Source organism: Taudactylus pleione, unplaced genomic scaffold (assembly GCF_031769625.1).
Source record: "Taudactylus pleione unplaced genomic scaffold, aTauple2 ptg000065l, whole genome shotgun sequence".
Classification (NCBI taxonomy): domain Eukaryota; kingdom Metazoa; phylum Chordata; class Amphibia; order Anura; family Myobatrachidae; genus Taudactylus; species Taudactylus pleione.
Window position 1 is genome coordinate 10,068,314 of NW_028284467.1, and position 27,963 is coordinate 10,096,276.

Below are 27,963 nucleotides of genomic sequence, written 5' to 3' on the forward strand. Positions count from 1 at the left end.
GGTGTATGACAGCCCGACATATCGTTCCCCCATTGCATCCAGAAACATGGTGTCAGCTGCCGGATCTTCTGATCTGCCGTTCATGCACAGCATATCAGAAGATGTGACGAACGACGCACGGGAGCGTGCAATCACCTGTACACATTGAGCGATGTGGCTGCTAAATTGTTCCGATATATCGCTTAGTGTGTACCCAGTTTAAGAAATAAGTGGAAGTCTGGAAATATACTGGTTGACAGGAATTTACAGTATATTGCATTGGTAAATACAGAAATGCTAACAAAAAGTCTTATTTAGTGTGCAAGCATGCTGTGCCATAGCCATTATGTTATCCCATGTGACCATTACCACATCTGTAATCTGGGATGTAGTCGGCATCCTGGCGTACGGGATGCCGACGGTCTGAATACCGGTGCCGAAATCCCGACAGGTCGGGATCCTGGCACCAGTATTCCGACCGCCAGCATTGCGAAGGTAAGTATCGGGGTGTTAGGGGGAGGTTAGGTAGCGGGGTTAGGGTTAGGCATTAGGGGGAGAGTTAGACACCGGGTAAGGAGTGTTAGGATTAGGGTGCAGGGAGGTTAGGTTTAAGCACTAGAGGGGGAGGTTAGGTTTAAGCACTGGGGAGGGGGTGTTAAGTTTAGGGTGCAGGGAGGGGGAGGTTAGGTTTAGGCACTAGGGGGGGAGGTTAGGGTTAGGATAGAGGTTAGAAATATACTTACTGTTACTTCCTGTGGGTGTCGGGGTTCTGGCAGTCGGGATGCCTCTGTCGGTATTCTGACCAGCGGCATCCCGACAGCCGGGATTTCATACCCAACCCCTGTAATCTGCATAGTATAACAGACCAGGATATATGGTGGTAATTCAAGAAGTGAACAGACTTAATTCTCCAGTAACAATGACTCATGCATGGTGGTTTTGCGGTGAAGACCAGAAAAGAATTGTAAACATTGGTAAAAATGACAAGTGTGTAACAAACACATATACAAGATGAGATCACCTTTATATAAACAACTTTACTGCACTGAAACATACAGAGGTTTAGGTTTCCTTGCTGTGCGCAGTGACAAATTGTTTAGTATTATATGATCTACTTTAAACAGAAAAACAAATTTTCCCATGTGACGTTAGCTTGAGGTAAATATTACTTTGATTTGGATGTAAAAATCACAGCAAATACTGGCGTACAGATGGATGCTGCTACCATATACAAAGTACAGAATACCATGACAAACAATACATTAACATGGAATGTTGTACTAATTTGGTTGTTTCCTCTGGTGATCCAAAACCATTTTAGATAAGGAACCTCTGCCAAACTACACTGTTACCTCAACTGTCTGGGACATAGCACAAATTTCATCTAGGCAATGGGTGTGGTGTAGGCAGATTAGGGGAGTGTGGCCACATGTTTCCAATTGTGGATGCTGGGAGGAATGTATTCATAATGCCCATACTTACAATGGCTGGGTTAAAGGTAAAACTTGCTGGCTGTACAGTGAGCTGTGTCTGAGGTTCAGCTTTGGGCACGGAACTTGACACCATGGCTGTTTGAGCCTGTAGAGTTGGTGGAGCATGCAGTGTAGCCTGTGGCTGGATAGTCGTCTGCAGTGTCGCCTGGGCCTGGACTGCTGGCTGTGCCTGGTAAACTGTTTGAATGGCTGAAGCGGCCTGCACAGGGGCCTGTATGGCAGTGTTCAAAACGGAAGCTGCTGTAATAAAAAACGGAAACGTTTGATCTAATATAATCACGGGTGCTACAGCTACTAACAACTTGCTCCATATAGGTTTAGTATACATATGATATACACAGACAAAATCACTTTAGTAAACAGTTGTAGCAGTAAGCACTCTAAGATAGGATGTAATAAACCTTCATCGTGTGGTTAGGGTTAGGCTGCAGGGATGGGGATGTATATATAGATAGGGGAAGGGGGATTGCACAGGAATATTGGAGGGTAAGAAAGATCATTATAAAGCAATAACGATAGGAGGTGCACCCTAGGAGTAAATTGTATACATCAGAGAGGAGAGAAAAAGGACTCCTTATGTGGGGCACACTCCTATAGAATTAACAAGCTATAAAAAATAAATTTTATTGACATTCATTAAAAAAGGGAGGAAAAGAGAAAAAAATGGCCAAAAGCACCTATCAGGTCTGAACAGTACAGACAAATAAACAATTCTCCAATCGCAGGAGATACACTGCAATGTTACTGCAATTTGTCTTGTATATTGCAGTACAATGCATGTGTTTTATTGCTGCTACCGCACTTAGGAAGATTCCCTGCTTATTCCTCTATTGAGAATGGATGCATAGCAGAAATCTGCTCAGAGGCAATCCTGAATACCTACATTGCTAAATGCTATATATATATATATATATATATATATATATATATATATAAGAAACAACTGTGATCATCAATTGTTATATACATTTCATTATACACAGGAAACAATTGTGATTGCCGATTACATCCAAATAGTGTATTTTAATACCAAAAGTCCTGCCTTGTGGTTTTTGAAAGATATGAACATGATACATTTTTTCCATAGGTATTGACAAAAAATACACAACACAAATTGCAGTAACATTGCAGTGTATCTCCTACGACTGGAGAATTGTTTATTTGTTTGTACTGTTCAGACCTGATAGGTGCTTTTGGCCATTTTTTTCTCTTTTCCTCCTTTTTTAAATGAATGTCGATAAAATGTATTTTTTATAGCTTTTTAATTCTATAGGAGTGTGCCCCACATACGGAGTCCTTTCTCTCTCCTCTCTGAGGGAGGGGGATGGATAGGATGCGGGGGCGGGTGGAAAGGACACTATCCCAGTTGGCTCGGGATTCTGACTGTCGTGATGCCGCTGTTGATATTCTGACCACCGGCATCCCAACTGCTGGGATCCCGTATACAACCCCCCCAGTGGTGCTGTGTTTACTATGTAGTTTATCATGACATAGAGAGTTAAAAACCTATTGGGCAACAGTGCCAAAGTAAATGAGGGATTTGGAGCTAATTCGAGTTGCAGGAACTGGCGAGATTTAAATTAGTACTGCTTTAAGGCTAAAACGTCGGAATCGTACCAGTTTCTGCTACTTGCATGCTATTACATAAGGGCTTAGATATGTATAGCGTCATCACTACCACAGCAGCAGGGAGTGCAGTTACTATATGGCCCAAAGTTGATGGGATCTCCTCCCCGTCGAAACCCAATGTTAATGTGTTTTTTTCAACCCTGGGCTATACATGGGAACCTTTACAAAGTTTTAATATTAGGCCAACAAATGTCTACTTACGCTGGATGTATATCATCTTAGAATGTTTTTGCAACTCATTCAATTAAAGCAACTAAGTATATATATTGTATTTGAATATTTAGATTTACTAGATGTCTTACCTTGCAGGTTTGTTAAAGGCAGTTTGAACATTCCTCCAGCAGGGGCAGCGGCTGTTAGTCCTGGAAGAGTGGCTACTGTAGCAGTGGGAAAGTTCCATACAGCTAGACCCTGCTGGCCAGCCACCTGACCAGGAATGGTGAAGGGAATAAGAACAGGCTGGGTAACTGCCCCTGTGGTTGCCATTACTCCTGTAACAAGTGTTGTTAGGTTTTCCTGAGTCAAGACCTGCAAAAGCAAACAAAACAAATGTTCTGCTTCTCTAGTTTATGTTTAATATACAGCTTATGGTAAATGAGTGCCTCATGTTCTAGAATGCTAATTCTACATCCAGACAATGCTTGGTGGCACAATGGATGTCTTTGTTGACTCACAGCACAGGAGTCATGGGTTAGATTACAACCAGGTCCCTATCTTTATGTTGTCCCATGTTGTCTACTCTAGGTGCTCCAGTTTCCTCCAACAACCCAAAAAACACACTAGTAGGTTAACTGGCTTCTGTCAAACACTTAGGCCCTCATTCAGAGCCGTACGCAAACAGCAGTACGCTCGTTGCGTTCCGATGTTGACTAACCGCGCATGCGTCGGTGTAACACTGCGCATGTGCGTACGGCAGATTGCGAGCTTATTTTGCCTCGTTCGTAAAAAAGCGTACAGGAAGTGACATGTCCAATGTGATTGACAGAACAGGGCGTTTTTGGGTGTTGACGGGGGAGGAGATGGAAAAAAGCAGGCGTGTCGAGGCGTTTTTGGGGCGTACATACATTAGCAGATGCGAGCGTAAAATGTGTTCGCACCAACTCATACGTCACTGGATGATCCTCTTTCCCTTCAAATGCTCGCAGAGCTTAGGGTCTGGATTACTCGACCACATTGGCGATGGCCTTCTCCTCCATCCCGGCACTCCACGATGTTGCAGCGATTAATCGCGGGTGGTCAGAACAGCAATTAGTGTTGGATTGAAAACCGGCTTGGTATGTGTTTTGAAAGCAGTTTTTTGGGTTAGCACAAAAGCGTACGCAGGTGGAAATCATAGCTGCTAATGTCAGGATTACACAATCAATTTGCTTACATTTGTGGGTGTTTCTTTTGGGCTCAATTTGTTGGTTAGGGCCTATTGTAACAATAATGTCATCATGTATTTTTTGTTTTTACCTTTTTCTTTTGGCCTGTTGAATTTGCATCGTTAGGTTAAATTTTAAACGTTCCTTAAAGAGCCCTTTTTTTTTTTCAGGTAAAATGTGTTTTTTGCCAGTTTTTGCCTTTTGACCCAGGATTAAATGTAACCCATTTTGACAATAATGTGAGAATACAATGTCAGACTTTTTTTATATTTTTATTGCTCAAACAAAAACTAAAATAAATAACTGATTTTTGACACAGTTTTTTTGCAGGGTTCATTCCCAAAGTTACAATAATTGGGCCAACATAAAAGATTTATGAAACGTAGAACACAAAATTAAAAACAATTCACAAGAAAGGAGAGGGAAGTTTTGACCAGAAAGGAATATGAGCCAAGCACAGAAGGAGTGTGGGAAAAGTCGCCATTGCTGTCACCGTTTTTTCACCCGTTTGGCTGGGGGAGGGAGGGCGCCAGACCGGGTCCGGGATGTCATCGGGCTGGCCTGTCCAGAGGCAGATGTTGTGGCCTCTGGACTAGGCACAGGGCTAGGCACATTTGGAGGATTGGCTGATGTTGTGCCAGAGGTGGAGGATCCTGATGTTCCGGCAGGAAGGGAGGGCGGCTCCACCATGTGCTGGCGAACGAGCTGCTCCAGGGCATTGGCGATGCGGATGTTGGCCCTGGTATTTTCCGCCAGGGCCTGACCAATGGTCACGTTGGTCGCAGCATTTTGCTCCAGGGCCTCAGCCACCCGTACCAGACTGGCGTCCATCCTCTGCAGAATCTCCGTATGGAAATCCGATTTGAAATTGAGTTCTGTGAGGAGGGACACTGCCTGCGAGGGGGATTGCCCTGGACTGGCTTCAGCGGGGTCCTCAGCCGGATGTACTGGTTCCTCCCCTGCAGAGCCAGCAGAAATTCTGCAACCAAGGCTCCCCTCTGGAGCAGACTCATCCGCCTGTGTCTCTGTTTTGAAAAATGAGAAAAGACTCACATTAGAATCTACATATTGGCACAATAACATTTCAGAGTTGGTGACATCACAAGATTTACCTGGGACAACATGAGGAGCTGCAAAGTCTGGCATGTCCGTATCCATGTTGGACACGCCAAACACCTCCACAGGCTGCACACACCCCTGTGCCAGCTCTTCTAAATCCATCAACTCCAATGACACAGGGGTGGGATCCCCACCTGTCCCCCTTGCATGCCTAGCCCTGTCCGCCAGTTTTTGCTTTAGGCGATATTTGAAGTCGCCCCATCTGTGGGATAAAATTTGAACCATTATCCTTTTGTTTAAAATGGGGTTTGTTTATAGGGGGGGCAAGTGTTTACTTACCGCCGTTTGACATCCTGGGCTAGACGGACATAATCACCCACCCTATTGACAGCACAGGCTACCTCTTCCCACATTCTCCACTTCTGGCTTGTACTCATATTCCTGTCTGCCTGTGGCAGGATGTCCACACACTTCTGAATCAAAACCTCCATCTCCTTTCTTGTGAAATGTGGCTGCCTTTTCTTTTTGGCAGCTTTGCCCGGAATACTGGGCCCAGCAGCCTCTTCCATGTCATCCTCCTCACCTATTTGTGTAAATATGCAGATTTCTCAACTTCACAACTTGCCCAATATTATGTTTCAAATTAATCATTGAGACAAAATGCATGAAAGACTTACCGCCTGACTGTTGGCCATTGTTTCCCTGGTCTGTAGCCATGTCTGAGCTCCAAACAAGAAATACACCAGAATTTAAATGTTGTTTCGTGACGTATTTATACATGCGTCCTTATTTTGCGGCCGCATCATTGATTGTGCGTTCCTATGATCCCTCCTTAATTTTTGCGGGAAACTAAACACTATGGCTTGGTGTGTCTCGAGTCGAGGTGGCGTTTTTGGATTGTTGGAGGTTACCTTGGTTGGAGTTTCTTGTTTGCGGATTAAGGAGTTGGCGTGGTTTGGAGTTTATTTTGTTTGCTAGAGTTGCGTTTTTATTTTCCGGTCGCTTTTTTTTTGGATATTTTTTTGGCCTCGTTTCTTGATTTGGTAGGTTTTGTGAAGTCTAACTTTGGTCCAATTGGTGTCTCCTTCTGTTTGTTATTGTTCTTAATTTTTTTACCCAAAATTTCATCTCTTTTAGGTTTTTTTTACTTTCGGCCCCAAAGACCTTTTCATTGGGAATCTTATATATTAGCTCTTGGTAAGTCCATTTTTTTACTTGTATTTGCGAACTAATTAGCGCATTTTTCTCAGTTTGTATAGTGACTTGTATTGGCGAACTAATTAGCGCATTTTTCTCAGTTTGTATAGTGACTTGTATTTGCGAACTAATTAGCAAATTTTTCTCAGTTTGTATAGTGACTTGTATTGGCGAACTAATTAGCGCATTTTTCTCAGTTTGTATAGTGACTTGTATTGGCGAACTAATTAGCGCATTTTTCTCAGTTTGTATAGTGACTTGTATTGGCGAACTAATTAGCGCATTTTTAAATGCTTATTCATCCTGTAAAATTGTTTGTGTTTTCCCTTTAGCATTTTTGGCTTACATTTGACCCCAATTTGACGTACTGTGTGCAATGTCATTTTGCTCGTTGCCCAAATGTGTGTTTCGCCTATTTTATGTTTTGTCTTGCACCAAATTTAGAAACATAAATGCACAGACTAAACATTTTTTTTTTAATATTGGGAAGATTTTCAGTTTGGACGTATCATGACAATACCCCGGCATGTAAGCAGCAATGGATGGTATCATCAAGCTAAGTTGTTTTAATTTTCTTTTGGGGTGGGTAAAAAGCCTTACATTCCAATCTTGCCATTTCAGGTTGATCTGGGGCGGATTGTTCTGGCCCTGCTCCCGGAAGCCGACCAACCTCAATCTCGTCCCAGGCGTAGGCATCGTAGGTGTGCAAGGCCCCAGATATTTCGAACACGTGTCACCCTTTTTGGAATGCCCGATGATGTTTTAAGACGCTACCGTCTTCCTCCCAAAATCATCATAGACACTCTCTCATTAATAGAGAGTGATCTTGAGCGGCAAATTGACAGTCCAACAGCAATACCACCACTTACGCAATTTATGGCGGTGTTACATTTCTGTGCCTCAGGATCGTTTCAAACAACGGTGGGAATAGTGGCGGGCATCTCACAATCCTCCTTTTCCAGGATCCTGAGGGCAGTGATGGAGGCACTTTTCAAGCACCTCCAACATTTTATTAAAATGCCTTTGGATATGGGTGCCCTTAGTGTGGCCAAGGCCAATTTTTACCAAATAGCTGGCTTCCCACACATCATAGGGGTTGTGGATGGTACTCACATACCACTTCAGCCTCCAGCACGGCTGGAGGCCATATTTCGCAACCGTAAACACTATCACTCCCTGAATGTAATGGTGGTATGTGATGCCTCCCTCCAGATCCTGTCCCTGAATGCTAAATTACCAGGAAGTGCACATGACTCCTTCGTCATCCGGCAATCAGGGATATGGCACAAATTAACCAACCTACAAGCTGGTAATGCGTGGCTTCTGGGTAAGTGGAGACCTTTAGTACATAACAATGTTAAGCTTGATACACAGTGATCCTGATGTTGTCTATTCTTTTTCACAGGAGACAGTGGCTACCCTTGCATGCCCTGGCTGCTCACTCCTTATTTGGCTCCCACACCAGGCCCACAAAGTGAGTTTAATACCGCACTTACAGCCACCAGGCAAGTGGTGGAGCGCTGTATCGGCCTTTTAAAAGGCCGATTCAGATGCCTCCACCGCTCTGGTGGCGAGCTCATGTATTTGCCGGATATGATTTCGACAAATTGTGGTCCTGTGTGGGATATTTCACAACATCGCTATAAGGAGTGGTGTCCCAATGCAGCCAGAGGATGCCTTACCTGAGGATGGCCCCCCCGAGGTTGGTCGGAGGTCAGTATGTGGGGGGGCCATACGCGATGATGTGGTGGCCCGATATTTTAGGTAATTATTGACCAAACAACAGTGTTTATACCCAATGTGTTACGGTTTGTTTTGGTTCATCTTTTTTTAAATTAATTTTTGCCCCATCTTCTGTTTGTTTGCATAATCTTTGGCACTCCCACGATGACTACTTCCTGCTACCCTTCAAAAACCTTTATGTGGAAACTTGTGGAATATATTATGTCACCCATATTGCAATGCCATATTTGTTGAATCATGTGGGCATGGACCTTCGTCAACCAGTTCTTGATTTGTTGTGTGTTTGTTTCCTGTTTTTGGTATGTGGTGTATTTCTGATTATCACTGTGTGTTTTGTTTGTGAGTGACCACTTTGTTTTTTGATTTCTGTTGTGAATAAATATTTGGAGAGTGTAATTTGTTTCCTTTTTGGGCACGTTAGAAGCAAGTGTAACCAAACTCACAACCGTTAAATTTGCCTAAGGGGTAACCCAGTAATGAAGAGAGTTGAGCTAAAATGTAATATGTTTTCGGGGTACAAACCAACACACCAAGGAATCCTGTACAATCAGTTGGCTTCTTAAGATCGGCCTAAGCAGATTGCCCACCAAATAGGAACCTGTAAAATGTTGTAAACTATAATGTTGCCCACCCCAAAAAAGGAAAATGACATTGGTACTGGTAGGTGTTTCTTGTGCCTGTTTGCCTTCAAAATACAACACACAATCTGTAGTGAGATTAATTGGCAATCCTTGCTTGAAGAGTCTACTTATGTCAGTGTAAAGAATCTTGGATTTACAAAAAATGCATGAGACAGAGCGTTAATTAAAAGTGATTTATTTTTAAACAATTTGTAAAAAAAAAAAAAAAAAAAACTAATTCCTAAGGAGGACCGCCAGATGGTCAAGGCCCTGCAGCAGCCCGGTGACTTGCTCCCGCATACGGGCCACACACTGACAGATTTCTGCCCGACGCCTCTGTTCCTCTGTGGGTGACAAAAGTTTGGGGATTAATACATCAATAATGAAGCAACATTCAAAAACAACACAAAACAAGCAAGCCAAAACTTAAAAGCTTGTGCCAAAAACCAACATTACACGGATAAAACCCAGCACCCCAAAATGTCGTAGGCCAAAAATACAAGGGACCAAAAAAAATGCACACAGGTGTGATATGTGTATGGTGAAATCAGCAGGAACAGGTAAAGACAACCCCCCAAAATTCCAAAAGGCGACAGAAAGCCCACAAAAATGGGGACGACACATGATTACATACAAACAGTTTGTGGTGCCCAAAAAAAACAAAAAAAACCATACCGTTCTGCAAAACGCCAGAGCGAGAAGCCACTCCCTCGACCTCCTCGGAGGTGGCTACATTCCCCAAACCTAGGGGCAGGGTGTTGGCAGAATCCTGGGAGGGGGAATTTGGAGGAGGGGCGGTTGGAGGAGAGGGGGAATTGGGCTGGAGGGGAAGTAGCCCCGAAATCTCGGCCACAGGGTCTGGGGAGGAGGGGGTAATTGAGGAATTGGGGGTTGGCGAGAGGGGCCGTGACCGGCGTCTTGTCTGGCGATGACGCCGTAGTCTTTGCTGTGCCCCTAAAAGATGTTAAAAATATTGTGGTTAGTTTCAACATGAATCCAATAAAAAAAAAAAAGGAAAACATGCACATGCAGATATGACTACAATGAATAAATAGGACAGACATGAAAACATGCACATGCAGATATGACTACAAGGAATAAATAGGACAGACATGAAAATATGCACATGCAGATATGACTACAAGGAATAAATAGGACAGACATGAAAACATGCACATGCAGATATGACTACAAGGAATAAATAGGACAGACATGAAAACAAGCACATGCAGATATGACTACAAGGAATAAATAGGACAGACATGAAAACATGCACATGCAGATATGACTACAAGGAATAAATAGGACAGACATGAAAACATGCACATGCAGATATGACTACAAGGAATAAATAGGACAGACATGAAAACATGCACACGCAGTTAGGGCCCACAAGATAAACATGAAAACCACAGTCCATAAAACTTACTTTCCGCGATCTGCATGCGAAAGCATGCCAGCAAGCGGGGCGTCCGCCGGTGCAGGTCCGACCACCTGCGCTCCAGCTGGCCGATATGTCGGCGTGAGCCGAAGGAGCGCAGGCGGCGACGTACCTCCGCATATGCGGAACGTTTTCTTTGATTTGTGATGTGTGGAGGCTGCCTGGTGATCCGCCTGTCCATCACCTCCGTGAGCACCAGCAGCTCGCGCCTGGTGAATGCGGCGGCTCTCATGATGGCAATGGTGTATTTTAAAAAAATTAATTTTAATAAAGCACCTAAAAAAAATTTGATTGGCTAATGTATTTGGGAAATTAACAGGAGCAATTCTATTGGTTAGTGTATGAGTCATGTGTTCGACAGGGCCAGAAATCTCTTGAGAGTTATGATAGGCTTGATGCAGTGACATGCGTAAGCAATATTTAAATAAAGAAATGAACCACAGAAAATTTGCGGGGTTCCAAACAAATAGAACAATTGTTTAATTGGGGCTAACATGTCTTTTGACCAATAAAAGCGAATGTTTAAGCCGTACGTATTCTGCGGGTAAACACAAACACGGACAAGATTAAAGTTTATTGCATTGTGTTGAAAAAAAAAAACCAATTAAGCTAATTGATACATTGATTGCCATGATACGATTGAGGGAGGTAGGCAGAATAAACGAGCAGGTAATCGGAATCTGACAGGCCCACTTCCGGTTTGTACTTGTGCGTGCGTTCCCTTCAAGCCATTTCGGGGATGTACGCTCGCTATTTGTCACGCTCGTTAGTTAGAGTAGGGGTCGCCTGAGTTTGGGGCGGATTTTTAGCTGCGTACGAAAATACGAGCGAGTGCTTGAATTTAAATATTTTTTTACGTACGCCGAACGTACGTACGCCCACTTGCGAGTGGGTCTGAATCAGGGCCTTAATCCTAATGTGCTTGTGTGTCCATGTGTCAGGGACTATAGACTGTAAGCTCCACTGGGGAAAGGACGATGTGAATGACTGAAAAGCACTGCAGAATATGAGTGTGGTTCTTTACTCATTCCAAAATACAGTTTATTGTTGAACACTTCCACTGCTAGACATGAAGTATGAATGTATAAATGAATCTGTATTGTGTATTCCTGTGAACAGTGTAGAAAAGTACACAATTTACAAATAAAAATGCAGTTATTGTCCTTGTTAAAGGCTAATGAATCTGATCAACTTCTAAAATTTCCAGTGTCACTGACCAATGCAATACATCTGAGGATTCCCTGCTCATAAAATATACAAACACGTTCTACTTGCAACTTTATGGTATGCACTGTGCACAGTTAGGATCATGGCGGTTTATTTAGGGCTGATTTGGAGTTGGGAGCAAAGCAAAAAAGCAGTAACTTTGTGCCTGAACAAACTAAGGGTTACAAATATTTTATATGCATGCAGGTAATTATGGCTGCTTTTACATGTAGCCCACAAATACTGGGCAGCTTTATTTTTAGATTTGAGCTAGGACACATACCTCTCAAATATAACTCTATGAACATTACATCTGCCCCACCTGCAGTGCAGCATGGTTTTACCAAGGTACAATGTTATTTCTTTTTTGCTTTGCTATAACTTTGAATCAGCCCCTTAATGAGCTTATTGAAATGAAAGTACAGGTATATTGTATGCTAACGAGAAACAGAATATCTATTAAATACCTTGGAGTTTACTACAAAAGGATATACTGCTACTTCTATAAAAAATAATGTACAAAATATTAATGTATAGCTAGTGAACCAAAAGAATGGAAACACCAATATAAAGTAACTTCATGCATTGTACAGTATGTGCTATAACACGGAGCCTACCAATCTCTGGATATGCAGAAGAGATGCAGAATCGTTCTTGAAGAACCCCACTCAAATGACAGCTGGAGGGTCGTGCTTGAGGAAAACATTGTCACAGGGGTTGTTCCAGACTATCCCATAAATGCTCACCTGAGTTCACATATGGTGAGTGAGAAGGCCATATGTAATGTATGGATAACATACTGCGGAAAGCCCTAGGCGACCTTACTCTCACCATGGAAGACGTGTGTGATGAGTATTGCACCCAACTCGGGTAACCTGCTTGTAGAGCTTTCTGTCTGCTTGTGTCACTGGTTGAAATTTGTGGCTTACTCTGAAGCTGCTCACCTTTTTATCTTACATGCTCACCTTTTATCTTACGTGCTCACCTTTTATCTTACCTGCTCACCTTTTATCTTAAAAGCTCACCTTTTATGCTCACCTTTTATCTTACATGCTCACCTTGTATCTTACATGCTCACCTTTTATCTTACATGCTCACCTTTTATCTTCTGAGGAAACCGAGAGAATGAACCCGGAGAAATGCGTCAAGGACTTCACATACAAGTGCCTTTCCACACCATCCTGTTCACCACCTGGTTAGTCATCATACACGCTGTTCACCTGCAAATTGTCAGCTAGCAGAACAAGCCTATACTAGCACTACTTTATGTGGATGCTGTATCACCACCTATCCAGCACATGCATTTGCACGGCTGGTATATTGTTGGACACCGATATCCGGCTACTCTGCTTGTCTAAGCCGGCACACGTTACAGGTGCTTACACGGAGGCTGAAGCACCTGCTCGGCTGGTATACTGTTGGACACCGCTATCCGGCTACTCTGCTTGTCTAAGCTGGCACACGGCACTGGTGCCTACATGGAGGTTGAAGCACCTGCTCGCCTCCTGCGGGTCCGGGTGTTTTTACAGCTACGTGGATTGTCCATAGAAACCGGAGGCTTAACCCCACTTGTTTGCTGGAACGACCGTGGTGACCGGATGATAGACCCCCGCTGACGAGCAACAATTGTCTGTAAACTAAATCCTAATGGTGAGCATCTCAGCACAACTAAAGATCTGATTTTGCGAGTAACACATTGCATAATATTAATTCTTTCTCTGCATCAAAGTCATGTACGTTGTCTGATAATCCAAAGGATACATATTATATTGCTATGGATTACACATTTATTTGTATCCATATGAGCTAACTTTGAGACATTTTATGAGTGATAGTAAATGGTTCACTGAACATCCCATAAAGTATCTATAGCTATATAATACATACCAATCTATTTTGAATAGGCACTGTATGTTATTTCAGCACTGATACTATATATGTTGGATGAATTTTGTTTTAATCAATTTTATATTATAAATACATTGTGTGGTATTTCAAACATTAGCGCCTCAATTTCATTTCCTATAGTTGTTTTTAGCAGGATTTGCAGATCCTGTTTATTGAAGCAGCTTGTTTGAAAATATATTGACAGGTTTGGTAAGTGCACCATCTGTTGTTTTATCTTACGTGTTCACCTTTTATCTTACATGCTCACCTTTTATCTTACGTGCTCACCTTTTATCTTACGTGCTCACCTTTTATCTTACGTGCTCACCTTTTATCTTACGGGCTCACCTTTTATCTTACGGGCTCACCTTGTATCTTACATGCTCACCTTTTATCTTACGTGCTCACCTTTTATCTTACGTGCTCACCTTTTATCTTACGTGCTCACCTTTTATCTTACGGGCTCACCTTTTATCTTACGGGCTCACCTTTTATCTTACAAGCTCACCTTTTATCTTACAAGCTCACCTTTTATCTTGCATGCTCACCTTGTATCTTACATGCGTACCTTTTATCTTACGTGCTCACCTTTTATCTTACATGCTCACCTTGTATCTTACATGCGTACCTTTTATCTTACGTGCTCACCTTTTATCTTACATGCTCACCTTGTATCTTACATGCGTACCTTTTATCTTACGTGCTCACCTTTTATGCTCACCTTTTATCTAACATGCTCACCTTGTATCTTACATGCTCACCTTTTATCTTACATGCTCACCTTGTATCTTACGTGCTCACCTTTTATCTTACGGGCTCACCTTTTATCTTACAAGCTCACCTTTTATCTTACAAGCTCACCTTTTATCTTGCATGCTCACCTTGTATCTTACATGCGTACCTTTTATCTTACGTGCTCACCTTTTATCTTACATGCTCACCTTGTATCTTACATGCGTACCTTTTATCTTACGTGCTCACCTTTTATCTTACATGCTCACCTTGTATCTTACATGCGTACCTTTTATCTTACGTGCTCACCTTTTATGCTCACCTTTTATCTAACATGCTCACCTTGTATCTTACATGCTCACCTTTTATCTTACATGCTCACCTTGTATCTTACATGCGTTCCTTTTATCTTACATGCTCACCTTTTATGCTCACCTTTTATCTTACATGCTCACCTTGTATCTTACATGCGTACCTTTTATCTTACGTGCTCACCTTTTTTCTTACATGCTCACCTTTTATCTTACATGCTCACCTTTTATGCTCACCTTTTATCTTACATGCTCACCTTGTATCTTACATGCGTACCTTGTATCTTACATGCTCACCTTTTATGCTCACCTTTTATCTTACATGCTCACTATTGTATCTTACATGCTCACCTTTTATCTTACATGCTCACCTTGTATCTTACATGCATACCTTTTATCTTACATGCTCACCTTTTATGCTCACCTTTTATCTTACATGCTCACCTTTTATCTTACATGCTCACCTTGTATCTTACATGCGTACCTTTTATCTTACGTGCTCACCTTTTATCTTACATGTTCACCTTTTATGCTCACCTTTTATCTTATATGTTCACCTTTTATCTTACATGCTAACCTGTTATCTTACGTGCTCACCTTTTCTTCTTACATGCTCACCTTTTATCTTACATGCTCACCTTTTATCTTACGTGCTCACCTTTTATCTTACATGCTCACCTTGTATCTTACATGCGTACCTTTTATGCTCACCTTTTATCTTATATGTTCACCTTTTATCTTACATGCTTACCTTTTATCTTACATGCTCACCTTTTATGCTCACCTTTTATCTTACATGCGTACCTTTTATCTTACATGCGTACCTTTTATCTTACATGCTCACCTTGTATCTTACATGCGTACATTTTATCTTACGTGCTCACCTTTTATCTTACATGTTCACCTTTTATCTTACATGTTCACCTTTTATCTTATGTGCTCACCTTTTCTTCTTACATGCTCACCTTTTATGCTCACCTTTTATCTTATATGTTCACCTTTTATCTTACATGCTCACCTGTTATCTTACGTGCTCACCTTTTCTTCTTACATGCTCACCTTTTATCTTACATGCTCACCTTTTATCTTACATGCGTACCTTTTATCTTACGTGCTCACCTTTTATCTTACGTGCTCACCTTTTATCTTACGGGCTCACCTTTTATCTTACGGGCTCACCTTTTATCTTACAAGCTCACCTTTTATCTTACAAGCTCACCTTTTATCTTGCATGCTCACCTTGTATCTTACATGCGTACCTTTTATCTTACGTGCTCACCTTTTATCTTACATGCTCACCTTGTATCTTACATGCGTACCTTTTATCTTACGTGCTCACCTTTTATCTTACATGCTCACCTTGTATCTTACATGCGTACCTTTTATCTTACGTGCTCACCTTTTATGCTCACCTTTTATCTAACATGCTCACCTTGTATCTTACATGCTCACCTTTTATCTTACATGCTCACCTTGTATCTTACGTGCTCACCTTTTATCTTACGGGCTCACCTTTTATCTTACAAGCTCACCTTTTATCTTACAAGCTCACCTTTTATCTTGCATGCTCACCTTGTATCTTACATGCGTACCTTTTATCTTACGTGCTCACCTTTTATCTTACATGCTCACCTTGTATCTTACATGCGTACCTTTTATCTTACGTGCTCACCTTTTATCTTACATGCTCACCTTGTATCTTACATGCGTACCTTTTATCTTACGTGCTCACCTTTTATGCTCACCTTTTATCTAACATGCTCACCTTGTATCTTACATGCTCACCTTTTATCTTACATGCTCACCTTGTATCTTACATGCGTTCCTTTTATCTTACATGCTCACCTTTTATGCTCACCTTTTATCTTACATGCTCACCTTGTATCTTACATGCGTACCTTTTATCTTACGTGCTCACCTTTTTTCTTACATGCTCACCTTTTATCTTACATGCTCACCTTTTATGCTCACCTTTTATCTTACATGCTCACCTTGTATCTTACATGCGTACCTTGTATCTTACATGCTCACCTTTTATGCTCACCTTTTATCTTACATGCTCACTATTGTATCTTACATGCTCACCTTTTATCTTACATGCTCACCTTGTATCTTACATGCATACCTTTTATCTTACATGCTCACCTTTTATGCTCACCTTTTATCTTACATGCTCACCTTTTATCTTACATGCTCACCTTGTATCTTACATGCGTACCTTTTATCTTACGTGCTCACCTTTTATCTTACATGTTCACCTTTTATGCTCACCTTTTATCTTATATGTTCACCTTTTATCTTACATGCTAACCTGTTATCTTACGTGCTCACCTTTTCTTCTTACATGCTCACCTTTTATCTTACATGCTCACCTTTTATCTTACGTGCTCACCTTTTATCTTACATGCTCACCTTGTATCTTACATGCGTACCTTTTATGCTCACCTTTTATCTTATATGTTCACCTTTTATCTTACATGCTTACCTTTTATCTTACATGCTCACCTTTTATGCTCACCTTTTATCTTACATGCGTACCTTTTATCTTACATGCGTACCTTTTATCTTACATGCTCACCTTGTATCTTACATGCGTACATTTTATCTTACGTGCTCACCTTTTATCTTACATGTTCACCTTTTATCTTACATGTTCACCTTTTATCTTATGTGCTCACCTTTTCTTCTTACATGCTCACCTTTTATGCTCACCTTTTATCTTATATGTTCACCTTTTATCTTACATGCTCACCTGTTATCTTACGTGCTCACCTTTTCTTCTTACATGCTCACCTTTTATCTTACATGCTCACCTTTTATCTTACATGCGTACCTTTTATCTTACATGCTCACCTTTTATCTTACATGCTCACCTTGTATCTTACATGCGTACCTTTTATCTTACGTGCTCACCTTTTATCTTACATGTTCACCTTTTAGCTTACGTGCTCACCTTTTCTGCTCACCTTTTATCTTATATGTTCACCTTTTATCTTACATGCTCACCTGTTATCTTACGTGCTCACCTTTTCTTCTTACATGCTCACCTTTTATGCTCACCTTTTATCTTACATGCTCACCTTTTATCTTACATGTGTACCTTTTATCTTACGTGGTCACCTTTTTTCTTACATGCTCACCTTTTATCTTACATGCTCACCTTTTATCTTACATGCTCACCTTGTATCTTACATGCGTACCTTTTATCTTACATGCATACCTTTTATCTTACGCTTTAAATTAATGCAGATATTATGGTCCTGCGCTTCCACCCACTTTGCGCTTTTCCCATGTTTACCCTTGGAGTCCCCTGCTGACATCACTGTAGACACGGTTACTCTTGAAACATTAGTAAGATGAGCTGTCTTGATCACTGAACCACCTATCTTACTTCCCCAAACAATTATCCTTTTCTATTTATTTATTTTTTTAATGTTAAAGTGGCTGAGCTCAATTGCAAACAATTCACAACCTGTACGTGAGGTGTATGAGAACTTTACAAGTGCCAGCAGGCCCCCTCCGCCAGGTCATGCTGGCACTTGTGATTCTCCAAATGCCCTTATGACAGAGCTTGCTGAGACCTGTAGTGTGCCAGTAAAGGACACTATTACTGCTATTACTAACCATTTATTAACTTCACACCCACCATTCTGGGGTACGGCAAATAGCCCTAATCCTATTACTGGTTATATCGAGGTGGTCACACACACACATTTTTTGTGGATCTGACCCCACCAGGGCCAGCCCTGATGCAAACTGGCCTGGAGCTTTTTGGAATCATGATAAGAAGACCCCCCACACTGCGAGTATCCCCTCTATCATTCCACCAGCCCTGGTTGACCAAGCCTAGTGTAGTTAGTGGAAAATTGCTGGTACCCCACACTTTTTGTCCCCCTGATTTTTCCACTACCAGCCTGGGCTTGAAGGATTAGGGCTGGATATCAATTTGGGGGGGACCCCACACCTTTTATTTTGCGAATTTTCACAATATTTTAATATAGAGCAGTGCTTTGTACAAACACGGATGCCAGATGCAGGTCACAATTTGCGCGAGTTTCTCAGCGGGTTCTAAATCTGCTGCATAGTAAATCAGGGGTTTCTATACATTGAATGTTTGAAAAACATTGACGTCTGGATTATCTGCTGGATTGCAGTGGTTTGGGCTTTAGGAAATATGCGGCATAAAATCCTGCCAGAAAAACTGTCAAAAAGCGCAGAAAATGCCAAACTGCTCTTTAGGTAATACTCCCTGTATAGTCACATCTTATATTCCGTAAGCTACAGACATGGAATCAGAAGGGAAAGAATGTGCTAGCATAGGTTGAATACAGTAACAAGCCAGACATGAATCTCCTGCATCTGCTTGACCACTGGTTCAAAGTACTAATGATGATCAGCAGCATTATCAAAACACTTCTCATTGGCTACCATATGACTGGCTGATTGCAGATTACCTTCTCCAGCAGACTGTGTGGCAATATGATATTTGTGTGTCCACATTTCTTAGTGTTGAGCCATACAAATATTGTGCTAAAGAAGTAGAACATTCCCATTACACTCAGATGTGGTAAGGCACATTTCTAATTGCTAAAGTCCAAAAACCGCATTAATTAATAATACTGCAAGCAGTCACTTTATAAAATACCGTTAGCTATAGTCTAAGAAATAACCACAAGGGGAAAAGCACTGGCCACAAAAATAAAGAGGCAATTCCGTTGTAAATGTACATCAGACAATAAGCTGGCACATAAGTATCTGTTGCAGATGTGGATGTCGGAATGCCTACTGTCAAAATACCGACAGCGGCATCCCGATGGTTGGTATTCCGACAGGGGTCGGGTAAGTATACTTACCTTCCCCCCTTCTCCCCCTAACCCTTCCAACCTGGCATCCTAACCCTCCCCGTTAAGTGCCTAACCCTCCCCAAAACCTAACGCTAACCCCACTATGCTTCCTAACACTAAACCTCCCCCCGTGGCTAACGCTAAGGGCGCCCCGGATTTACCTCGTTCGGGCTGGCATCCTTCTGGACTCCAGCGTCGGGATTAAGATAGGTGTCATATTTTGACACCTATCTTAAGTCCCTTGTCAGGCTTCCCCTGTCGGGATTTAGACTGGTGGCATCACGGCCGCCGGTCTCATAACTACATCCCCCATTTTACATCTGTGTTTTTTTTTTTTTACATTAAATGTATACAACTCTACATGAGGCCCTAAGGCTTAATCATGATGTAAAGCTTTGAACATATGTTATGGCTTTATAGACATTTTCATTATAGTTCTAATGTTCACTGGCACATAGAAAAACAATTCACAATAACTGCACACACTATAATCTACATAGGTTATCATAGTCAAAGCCTCACCTGCGGTGCAGCCTGTACTGCAAAGGAAGTAAATGTGGGCAGCGGCTGGCTTGCTGCATGAGTGAAGAGCGTTGGGATAGAAGGAGAAACTAGTCCAGCTGAAGACTTCACTTCACATCGAGAGGGAGAGCCACAAACAATACAATGTATAAGATCATTACATTGGTGAGGAATAGTCAATTGTACATTATAAATATATAAACTCTGCTGGTCATGGTTTGACAACCTCAGAACTTCCAACTCAAGGGAAGCATGCATTAAAGGCGTTAGAAAACTTTCTGTCTGAGCATTATAGGTAATTTCATTTAGAAACAGTTGACTTACTGAAGATTGCCCATAACTACTTTAGTAGAATTAAATATGTTCAAATAAGTAATATTCAAGTATATGAGATATAAGTAGTATAGTAAGTGGCTTCGAAATGGAGCAGAGGCAGCAATCAGATGAGATACAATATGGTGCAATTAGTTGGCAGTTAACAAAAATGAGAGTTATGGTAAAACTTACCTTTGTTAGCTCTCTTTAATCGAAGTCCATAGGGTCCACAGGGAGACCATGGGGTGTAGGTGGTGGATGAGGACTGGGCACCACACAGTTAAAGCTTTCAGCTCCCAGGATGCACTGGTCCAACCCCCTATGCCCCGCCTCTGAGCCAGAGGCACCTCAGGTTCGTGACAAGCCAAAGGCCGGCGGAGAAGAGAGAAGGAAGACTGGTACACACAAGAATCACACTCTCACGTAGAAGGAGACAGGAAACCGGTGACCAGAAACAAAGCCCATATGAAGCCAGGTGCGTCAGGGCGGGTGCCCTGTGGACACTATGGACTTCGAAGAAAGAGTTAACAAAGGAAAGTTTTACCATAACTCTTATTTTCTTCTTCAGGGTCCATAGGGCTCCACAGCGAGAGCTTGGGGATGTCCCAAAGCATTTAAGGATGGGGACGCTCCTGAGCTGAAAGGAGAATCTGGCGCCCAAATGAAGCATCCTGAGAGGCAAATGTATCTAAGCCATAAAACCACAAAAATGTATGGACAGAGGACCACGTGGCCGCCTTACAAGGCTGTTCAGCTGAGGCGCCACGGCGAGCTGCCCACGAAAGACCCACAGAGCGAGTAGAGTGAGCATCAACAGTGGCCGGTATAGGAAGGCCTGCCTGCGTGTAAGCCTGTGAGATAGTTATGCGAAGCCATCTAGCCAATGTCTGTTTGTTGGTTGACCATCCCTTCTTGTGAAATCCATAGAGCACAAATAAGGAGTCTGATCTCCGAAGGGAAATGGTATGGTTCACGTATATCTAGAGAGCACAGACCACATCCAAGGAGGCCTCACCTGCCGATAGGTCTGGTGATTGGAAGGCTGGGTCTAAAATCTCCTCATTAATGTGGAAACTAGTAACTACTTTTGGAAGGAAATCAGAGCGAGTCCAAAGCACAGTTCTGTCCTGATGAAATTTTTTTGAAATGGGGAGCAACAGGAGAGCGCCCCTAAATCTGACACCCTTCTGGCGGACGCCATAGACAGAAGAAAAAGAGTCTTCGCTGTGTGCCACTTGAGTTCCACAGAATCCAGGGGTTCAAACGGAGGACCCTAGAGGGCACAAAGCACTACTGCCAAATCCCAAGGAGCCACTGGAGTGACAAAGGGAGGTTGTATACGGAGGACACCCTGGAGGAAGGTGTGGACATCCGGAAGTGGAGCAAGACTACGCTGGAACCAAATGGTTAGAGCAGAAACATGCACTTTCAGTGAGGCCAGGCGGAATCCACGGTCCAATCGGGTTTGAAGGAAGACCAAGACTCTGGAAAGCCTAAACACTTGGGGGTCTTAGCTTCTGGTACGACACCATTGGAAATATGTATGCCACGCTCTGTGGTACATCCGAGCAGAGGCTGGCTTATGCGCTCTGAGCATAGTTCTGACTACAGAGCTAGAGAATCCTTTGGACCTCAGGAGGGATGTCTCAAGAGCCACGCAGTCAAAGACAGATGACCCAGGTCCGGGTAAAGGCAAGGACCCTGAGACAACAGGTCCGGTCTTTGAGGAAGCAGGAACGGAGTGTTGATGGAGAGATCTGAGTACCAATGATGTCTCTGGGCCAAGCTGGAGCCACCAGCAGGACAGTGCCTCCGTCTTGTTTAAACCACCGAAGAACTCAAGGAAGAAGGGAGACTGGAGAGAATAGGTACGCAAACTGGAAGGTCCATTTCACTGATAATGTGTCACGACCCTGTCTAGTTGTCACCTTTTTTGCCTTGACACTTACCCCTGTCAGCTGCCCCATGGATCTGTGTGTGTAATTTGCCTGGAGGATTTGCTCTGATTATTGCACCTGGCCTCTCCTCTGTCTGTGAGCACTGCTAGCCCTGATTGGAATCGCAGGTGTGGTTCTGATTCTCAGAGCTGCAGAGATGAATACTCCCTCTGCATGTTGTGCCTTCCACCACTCAGAATGCTACTGCCAGACCACCTGTCCATATCCACCAATTGCTGCCAGACCCATGGTATATATATCTTCTCCTGATAGCATTCTGGGCCTGAACATCTCGTCTTCCCGTGGTGTATGGTTCATGCTGTTTCTGCGTTCTAGTGTATCCCTGAAACCTGCTACAGCAATCCCTGGTGCAATCCAGAAAACCTGTTACAGCTATACCTGGCAATCTAGTAGACCTGCTGACAGCAACCCCCGATGCATCCAGAAAACCTGCTACAGCTAAACCTGGCAATCCAGTAAGCCTGCTGACAGCAACCCCTGGTGCATCCCGAAAACCTGCTACAGTAATACCTGGCATCCAGACGTCCTGTTACAGCAATACCTGGCCTGTGCTCTGTTGCTAGTCCTACTCCTGGTTGGTCCCTGGCACTCTGTAAACCTGCATCGTGTCACCCTGCCTTGCTTCCTGCTGTGGATCAACTCCTGCTCCTTTTACCTACCTACTCCCTCCCTGAACCTAAAATTCCCAAACCTAGCCATTCCTTCCTGAAACCTGTTATTCCCAATTATCCAATCCAGTCTGCACCTGAGTTCCAGCCTTTGTCACAGAAATTCCAGATTACCCTTTTTAGCACTCGTCTCAGCATTACCTGACTTCCCTTCAGCCATTGTCACATTGCTCCAGTCCAGAGTCAAGTTCCAAGCTCATCAGTTCAGTCCACGTTGCTCCAGTCCAGAGTCAAGTTCTTAGTTCATCAGTTCAATTCAACAAGTCTTCCTACCGATCCCAGTCCGGTTCCTCCAGTTCCTGCCATTTATCATCAAAGGCAGTTTTCACTGCTACACAAGTCTTGTAAATAGATCTATCTACATCATCTGTGGTTCCAGTCATGCCGGCCTCCGTTGAAACCCGATCACTACCTGAGACAGGTAACTCGCAGACACCAATTGTGACATAATGCCTCTACAAACATCTCTTGTTCTGGACCCGTACACTGGCAGTTTGTGATTGTGTCAGGAGACCATGGGGTCCACCTCTGGGAGGCCCCATCTGCTCACTATGAGTTGAAAAACCTTGTGATGAAGAGACCATTCCCCAGAATTGCATGTCATGATGGCTGAGGAAGTCTGCTTCCCAATTGAAAACTCCCGGAATGAACACCACAGAGATGGCCGGGAGGTGACCCTCAGCCCATGTCAGAATGCTTGACACTTCTGTCATTGCTGCCCGACTTCGAGTGCCTCCTTGATGGTTGATGTAAGCCACTGTTGTGGCATTGTCGGACTGTACCTGTACAGGTTTTCCCTGAAGTATATTCTGGGCCAGAATGAGGGCCCTGTAGACAGCTCGAAGTTCCAATATGTTAATTGGCAGGGTTGATTTGACCGATATCCAGTAACCTTGAAAGGAGTGTGGACCGGTCACTGCGCCCCAGCTCCGGAGACTAGCGTCCGTTGTTAGGAGTACCCAGTCCGGGATCCAAAAGGGGCGACCCTTGGTTAGATGAGATGTATGTAGCCACCAAGAGAGGGACAGACGCACCTCCGGAGAGTACCATTGTCTGAGCTTTAATCCGATGGGGTAACCCACTCCACCTGGAGAGGATCAGCCTTTGCAAAGGCCAGGAGTGGAACTGAGCATACTCCACCATGTCGAAGGTGTACACCATGGATCCCAGAACCTGCATTGCTGAGTGGATCGACACCCAGCGACTGTGGAGACATCTAGCACTCGTAGTTGAAGTGTGGAGATCTTGTCTTATGTCAGAAAGATTTTCTGATCCTGAGAATCCAGCAGGGCTCCCAGATGAATTATTCTCTGTGAGGGATTCAGGGAGGACGTTTTCCAGTTGATTAACCATCCATGCTTGTGATGGAAAGCAATGGTTAGATGCAGATGGCGGTGAAGCAATCCTGGGGATCCTGCTAAGAGCAGGAGGTCGTCCAGATATGGCAACAGACGGACACCCTGACCACACAGGTGGGCCGCCATGACAGCTATAATTTTGGTAAACACCCGTGGAGCTGTGGATAGTCCAAAGGGCAGAGCCTGAAATTGGAAGTGTTGCTGTAGTATAGCAAACCGGAGATATCGCTGATGTGAGGGTGCTATAGGTACATATAGGTATGCATCCTGAATATCCAGAGATACCATAAAATCCCTAGGCTCCTTAGCTAGGATGATGGAGCGTAGGGTTTCCATCCTGAACCTGGGTACCCTGTGGAATATGTTCAGGGATTTGAGGTTGAGGATAGGCCAATGAGAAGCATTCAACTTTTGAACCAGAAAGAGAGTAGAATAGTAACCGGTCCCCCTCTGAGATAATGGGACTGGCACAATTACCCCTGCTTGCAGCAACGACTGTATGGCTTTCTGGATTTGTAATGCCTTGCTTGGGTCTGAAGGAGGGCCTGTGTAGAAAAACTGGTGGAGTGGCCGTCAAAGAAATGAGAGGGTGTACCCGTGAGAGACCACTTCTCTTACCCAAGCATCCGTGGTGGCTTGACACCAGCACTGGGCAAACTGAAGAAGTCGATCTCCCCAGAGGGAGGCTCTTCCCATTAGGCTGAGGGCTTATCCTCAGATTTTGAAGCAGGGCGTCTGGTGGTCCAGGCTTAGTTGGTCCTGGGCTTGGTGGCCCTAGTGGAAGCAGACTGCCTAGGAAAGGACTGACCTTTAGGTTTTTCTTGAGGACGAAAGGACCTAAAAGATGTAGTCCCAGGTTTTTGATGCCACCAATGTGGTTACAATCTTGTGAAGGTATGGGCCAAACAAGATCTCCCCATTGTAGGGTAACACTTCTAGGCATTTCTTGGAGTCCGAATCCGCCTTCCATGAGCGTAACCACAGGGTATGCCGTGGCCGAGACTCTGGAGGTTAGGAGACTGGCATCCAATGTCGCTTCTCCAATATAGCAACGAAAGACATCTGATCCCTAGAAGCATCTGAGGGAAAAGAGTCTTCAAGTGCGTCAGCCCAGCTCTCTATAGCTTTAGCCACCCATGCAATAGCCATGGTCGGACGGGCAACAGCCCCTGAAAAGAGTATATTGATTTAAAATTCAACCTTTCTATCCGTAGGGTCCTTCAAAGAGGATACCGTAGGTACAGGCAACGTAGCGCTTTTAATTAAACACATAACATGCGAATCCACCACAGGGGGAGTCTCTCATTTTGACCAGTGAGCCACAGGAAATGGTCAGACTTTTTGGGGATGAAACTCCTTACCAGGCGACTGCCAGGCTGCCGCCATGTGGTCAGCTAATTGATCCGATAGAGGGAATTCTGCTGAAGCCACTTTCTGTCATTTAAACAGTGGGTGCTTAGATTTAGGGGCTGGCTCGTCATCTTCTATTAGTAAGATGGATCTAACAGCTCGCACCAAGGCAGGAATATCAATTTTAGACTGACTCTTATCCTCCCCCTGAGGGGAGTCAGTGTTAGAGAGATCAGCATCTTCTGCTTCCTTAGATGACACTTCAGAATCTGAGAGCTGCGTGAACGGTGAAGATAATACAGGACGCTTAGAAGGCTTGCTGGGTAGGAGCTTCTCGCCTAGCAACATAGTTTGAAAGGCTGAAGAGGTAGCCACCAAATTCTATACCGAGCTAGAGAATACGTCTACCCAAGGAGGGGGCAGAGGAGGTACCTGTATTGCCTGAACCTGTTGTGGCAGCCCCAGAGGGGGAATTATGGCCTGCTGTGGTAACCCCATAGGGGAAATTACAGTCGGTACTGCTAGGCGGTCCACAATAGTAGCCAGCACCTGAGAAAAGCCCAGGGGTGCTCTTGTGCAGGAGCTGGGGGTTCTGATGGGCTTGGTGGAGTATAACATTTAACACATAACCCATCTTGTATCAAATCCTCCTCAGGATCCTCCTCAGGATTTGCAGCACATAATTTGCATGGCAGCAGTATGGGTGCAGATGCTTGCTTGCTACTCTTGCCTTTGCTAGACACAACGGTAAAGTACACAATATGGCACTGGGTATAATGCAACCACTGGGTATGTAGGATACAAGTAGCAAGAATCCTGTCTTAGGCTTGGGCAAGCTGCAGGAGCGCACTGAACAAATATGGCACTGTGCAGTAACCAACTGTATGCGACAACCCTCACCAATACATTAATTGTAGAGATGTGAGGTACTGGGAAAAACCCTGAATACACCTGTATGTTAGGGCAAAGTCAGAAAAAAAGATATATGCTGACAGTATAGAAAAATAAACAGACAGACAGCGCTAGCATAAGTCACATACAATGCAAAAATACAATATAACTGCAGAATGGCACTACAATCAACTACACAGATTCTGTGGTCAGTGACTCAACATCTGGCAGGCTACAGCGCTACATAACCTGACTCCAGGGAGAGGTATGTAGGGGGACCGGACCCTGCGTTTCCCTGAGAGAGCTGTGGCTGAGCCTTGAGAAAATGGCCGCCAGGGACCTCTGAGGGGGAAGGTCGGAGGAGGAGAGCAGCTCAGCGTAGCGAGACCTCAGAGGAATGGAGCTCTGAGTTGAGGGGAGGGGCCTATTTAATGGGGAAAGCTGCCCTCCCCATGTTGATTTTTTAACCACCGGGAGGCTGGATTCCTGCTCCATATGTACCCTGGTGGTCTAATGGATCACTGTGGAAAAGCCTGTGTTCACTCTCAGCTCCTCCGGTCTGTCCCCTGAGACCAGAGCTATGAGTGCCAATCCGCGGGTCACCGCGAGCGATGACCCACCTTACCTGTCCCCTTGTGTCCGGGCTGTGAGGACGAGCGAGCGAGGACCCCGGGACGCCCGCCGAAATTCCCAGCCGAAGTTGGAGGGGTGACGGAGTGGCAGCGCAGACGTCTTGCGGACAGTCTGCTGCTGCTTGCTCATCAGATAAAGTACTAAAAATATATAAAATCATAAAAATAAAGCTATTTCGGCTGCCTAAGCAGCCCACTGCATAATGGTGACCCGACTCTGGCCAGGCACCTACGGAAATGAGGTGCCTCTGGCTCGGGGGCGTGGTATAGGTGGTTGGACCAGTGCATTCTGGGAGCTGAAAGCTTTAACTGTGTGGTGCCCGGTCCTCAACCACCACCTACACCCGAAGGTCTCCCTGTGAAGCCCTATGGACCCTGAAGAAGAAATTCCTATTTCAAGTCTGGCTAGTACATTTACTGGGATGATGGTCAGGATCATGACTGCCAGAATACTGTTGGCATCCAGACCACTGGAATCCCATACCCAACACCATTTACTTTAGCTGGCACTGAATACTGCAGAGCAACAATAAGGTCTTGTATACACCGGAGTTAATTTTAAGCATTTAATGTGTGTTCTTAAAGTTTATTAAATGCTCTTTGATGCTGATAGCAGAAACATAAATGTGAGTGAACAGATCTATACACACACTTTCTGCAAAGCATTCACTTAGCTTTGGTCCGTTTCCTGCAGCGTTCAGTAGCCCTTGCAGTGGAAGTCTAAGGGAGCACTTATTAGGTATATAGGGCCTGATTCAGCAAGG

The 27,963-nt window shown here is 43.8% G+C and overlaps 1 protein-coding gene across 3 annotated transcripts in view; it reads right to left on the minus strand.

Moving 5' to 3' along the window:
* The window catches only part of POU6F1 (POU class 6 homeobox 1), a 115,688-nt gene that overhangs the window by 41,861 nt on the left and 45,864 nt on the right, over positions 1-27,963 (minus strand). For 2 of the 3 annotated variants that reach the window (XM_088466265.1, XM_088466257.1), the window contains exons 5-7: positions 20,028-20,137; positions 3,404-3,629; positions 1,462-1,712 (exon numbers count right to left, since the gene is read on the minus strand). In XM_088466265.1, coding sequence (XP_088322391.1) covers positions 1,462-1,712; positions 3,404-3,629; positions 20,028-20,137 — 587 coding nt within the window. The remainder of the gene's footprint in view (positions 1-1,461; positions 1,713-3,403; positions 3,630-20,027; positions 20,138-27,963) is intronic. The other variant, XM_088466274.1, reaches the window with a different exon arrangement.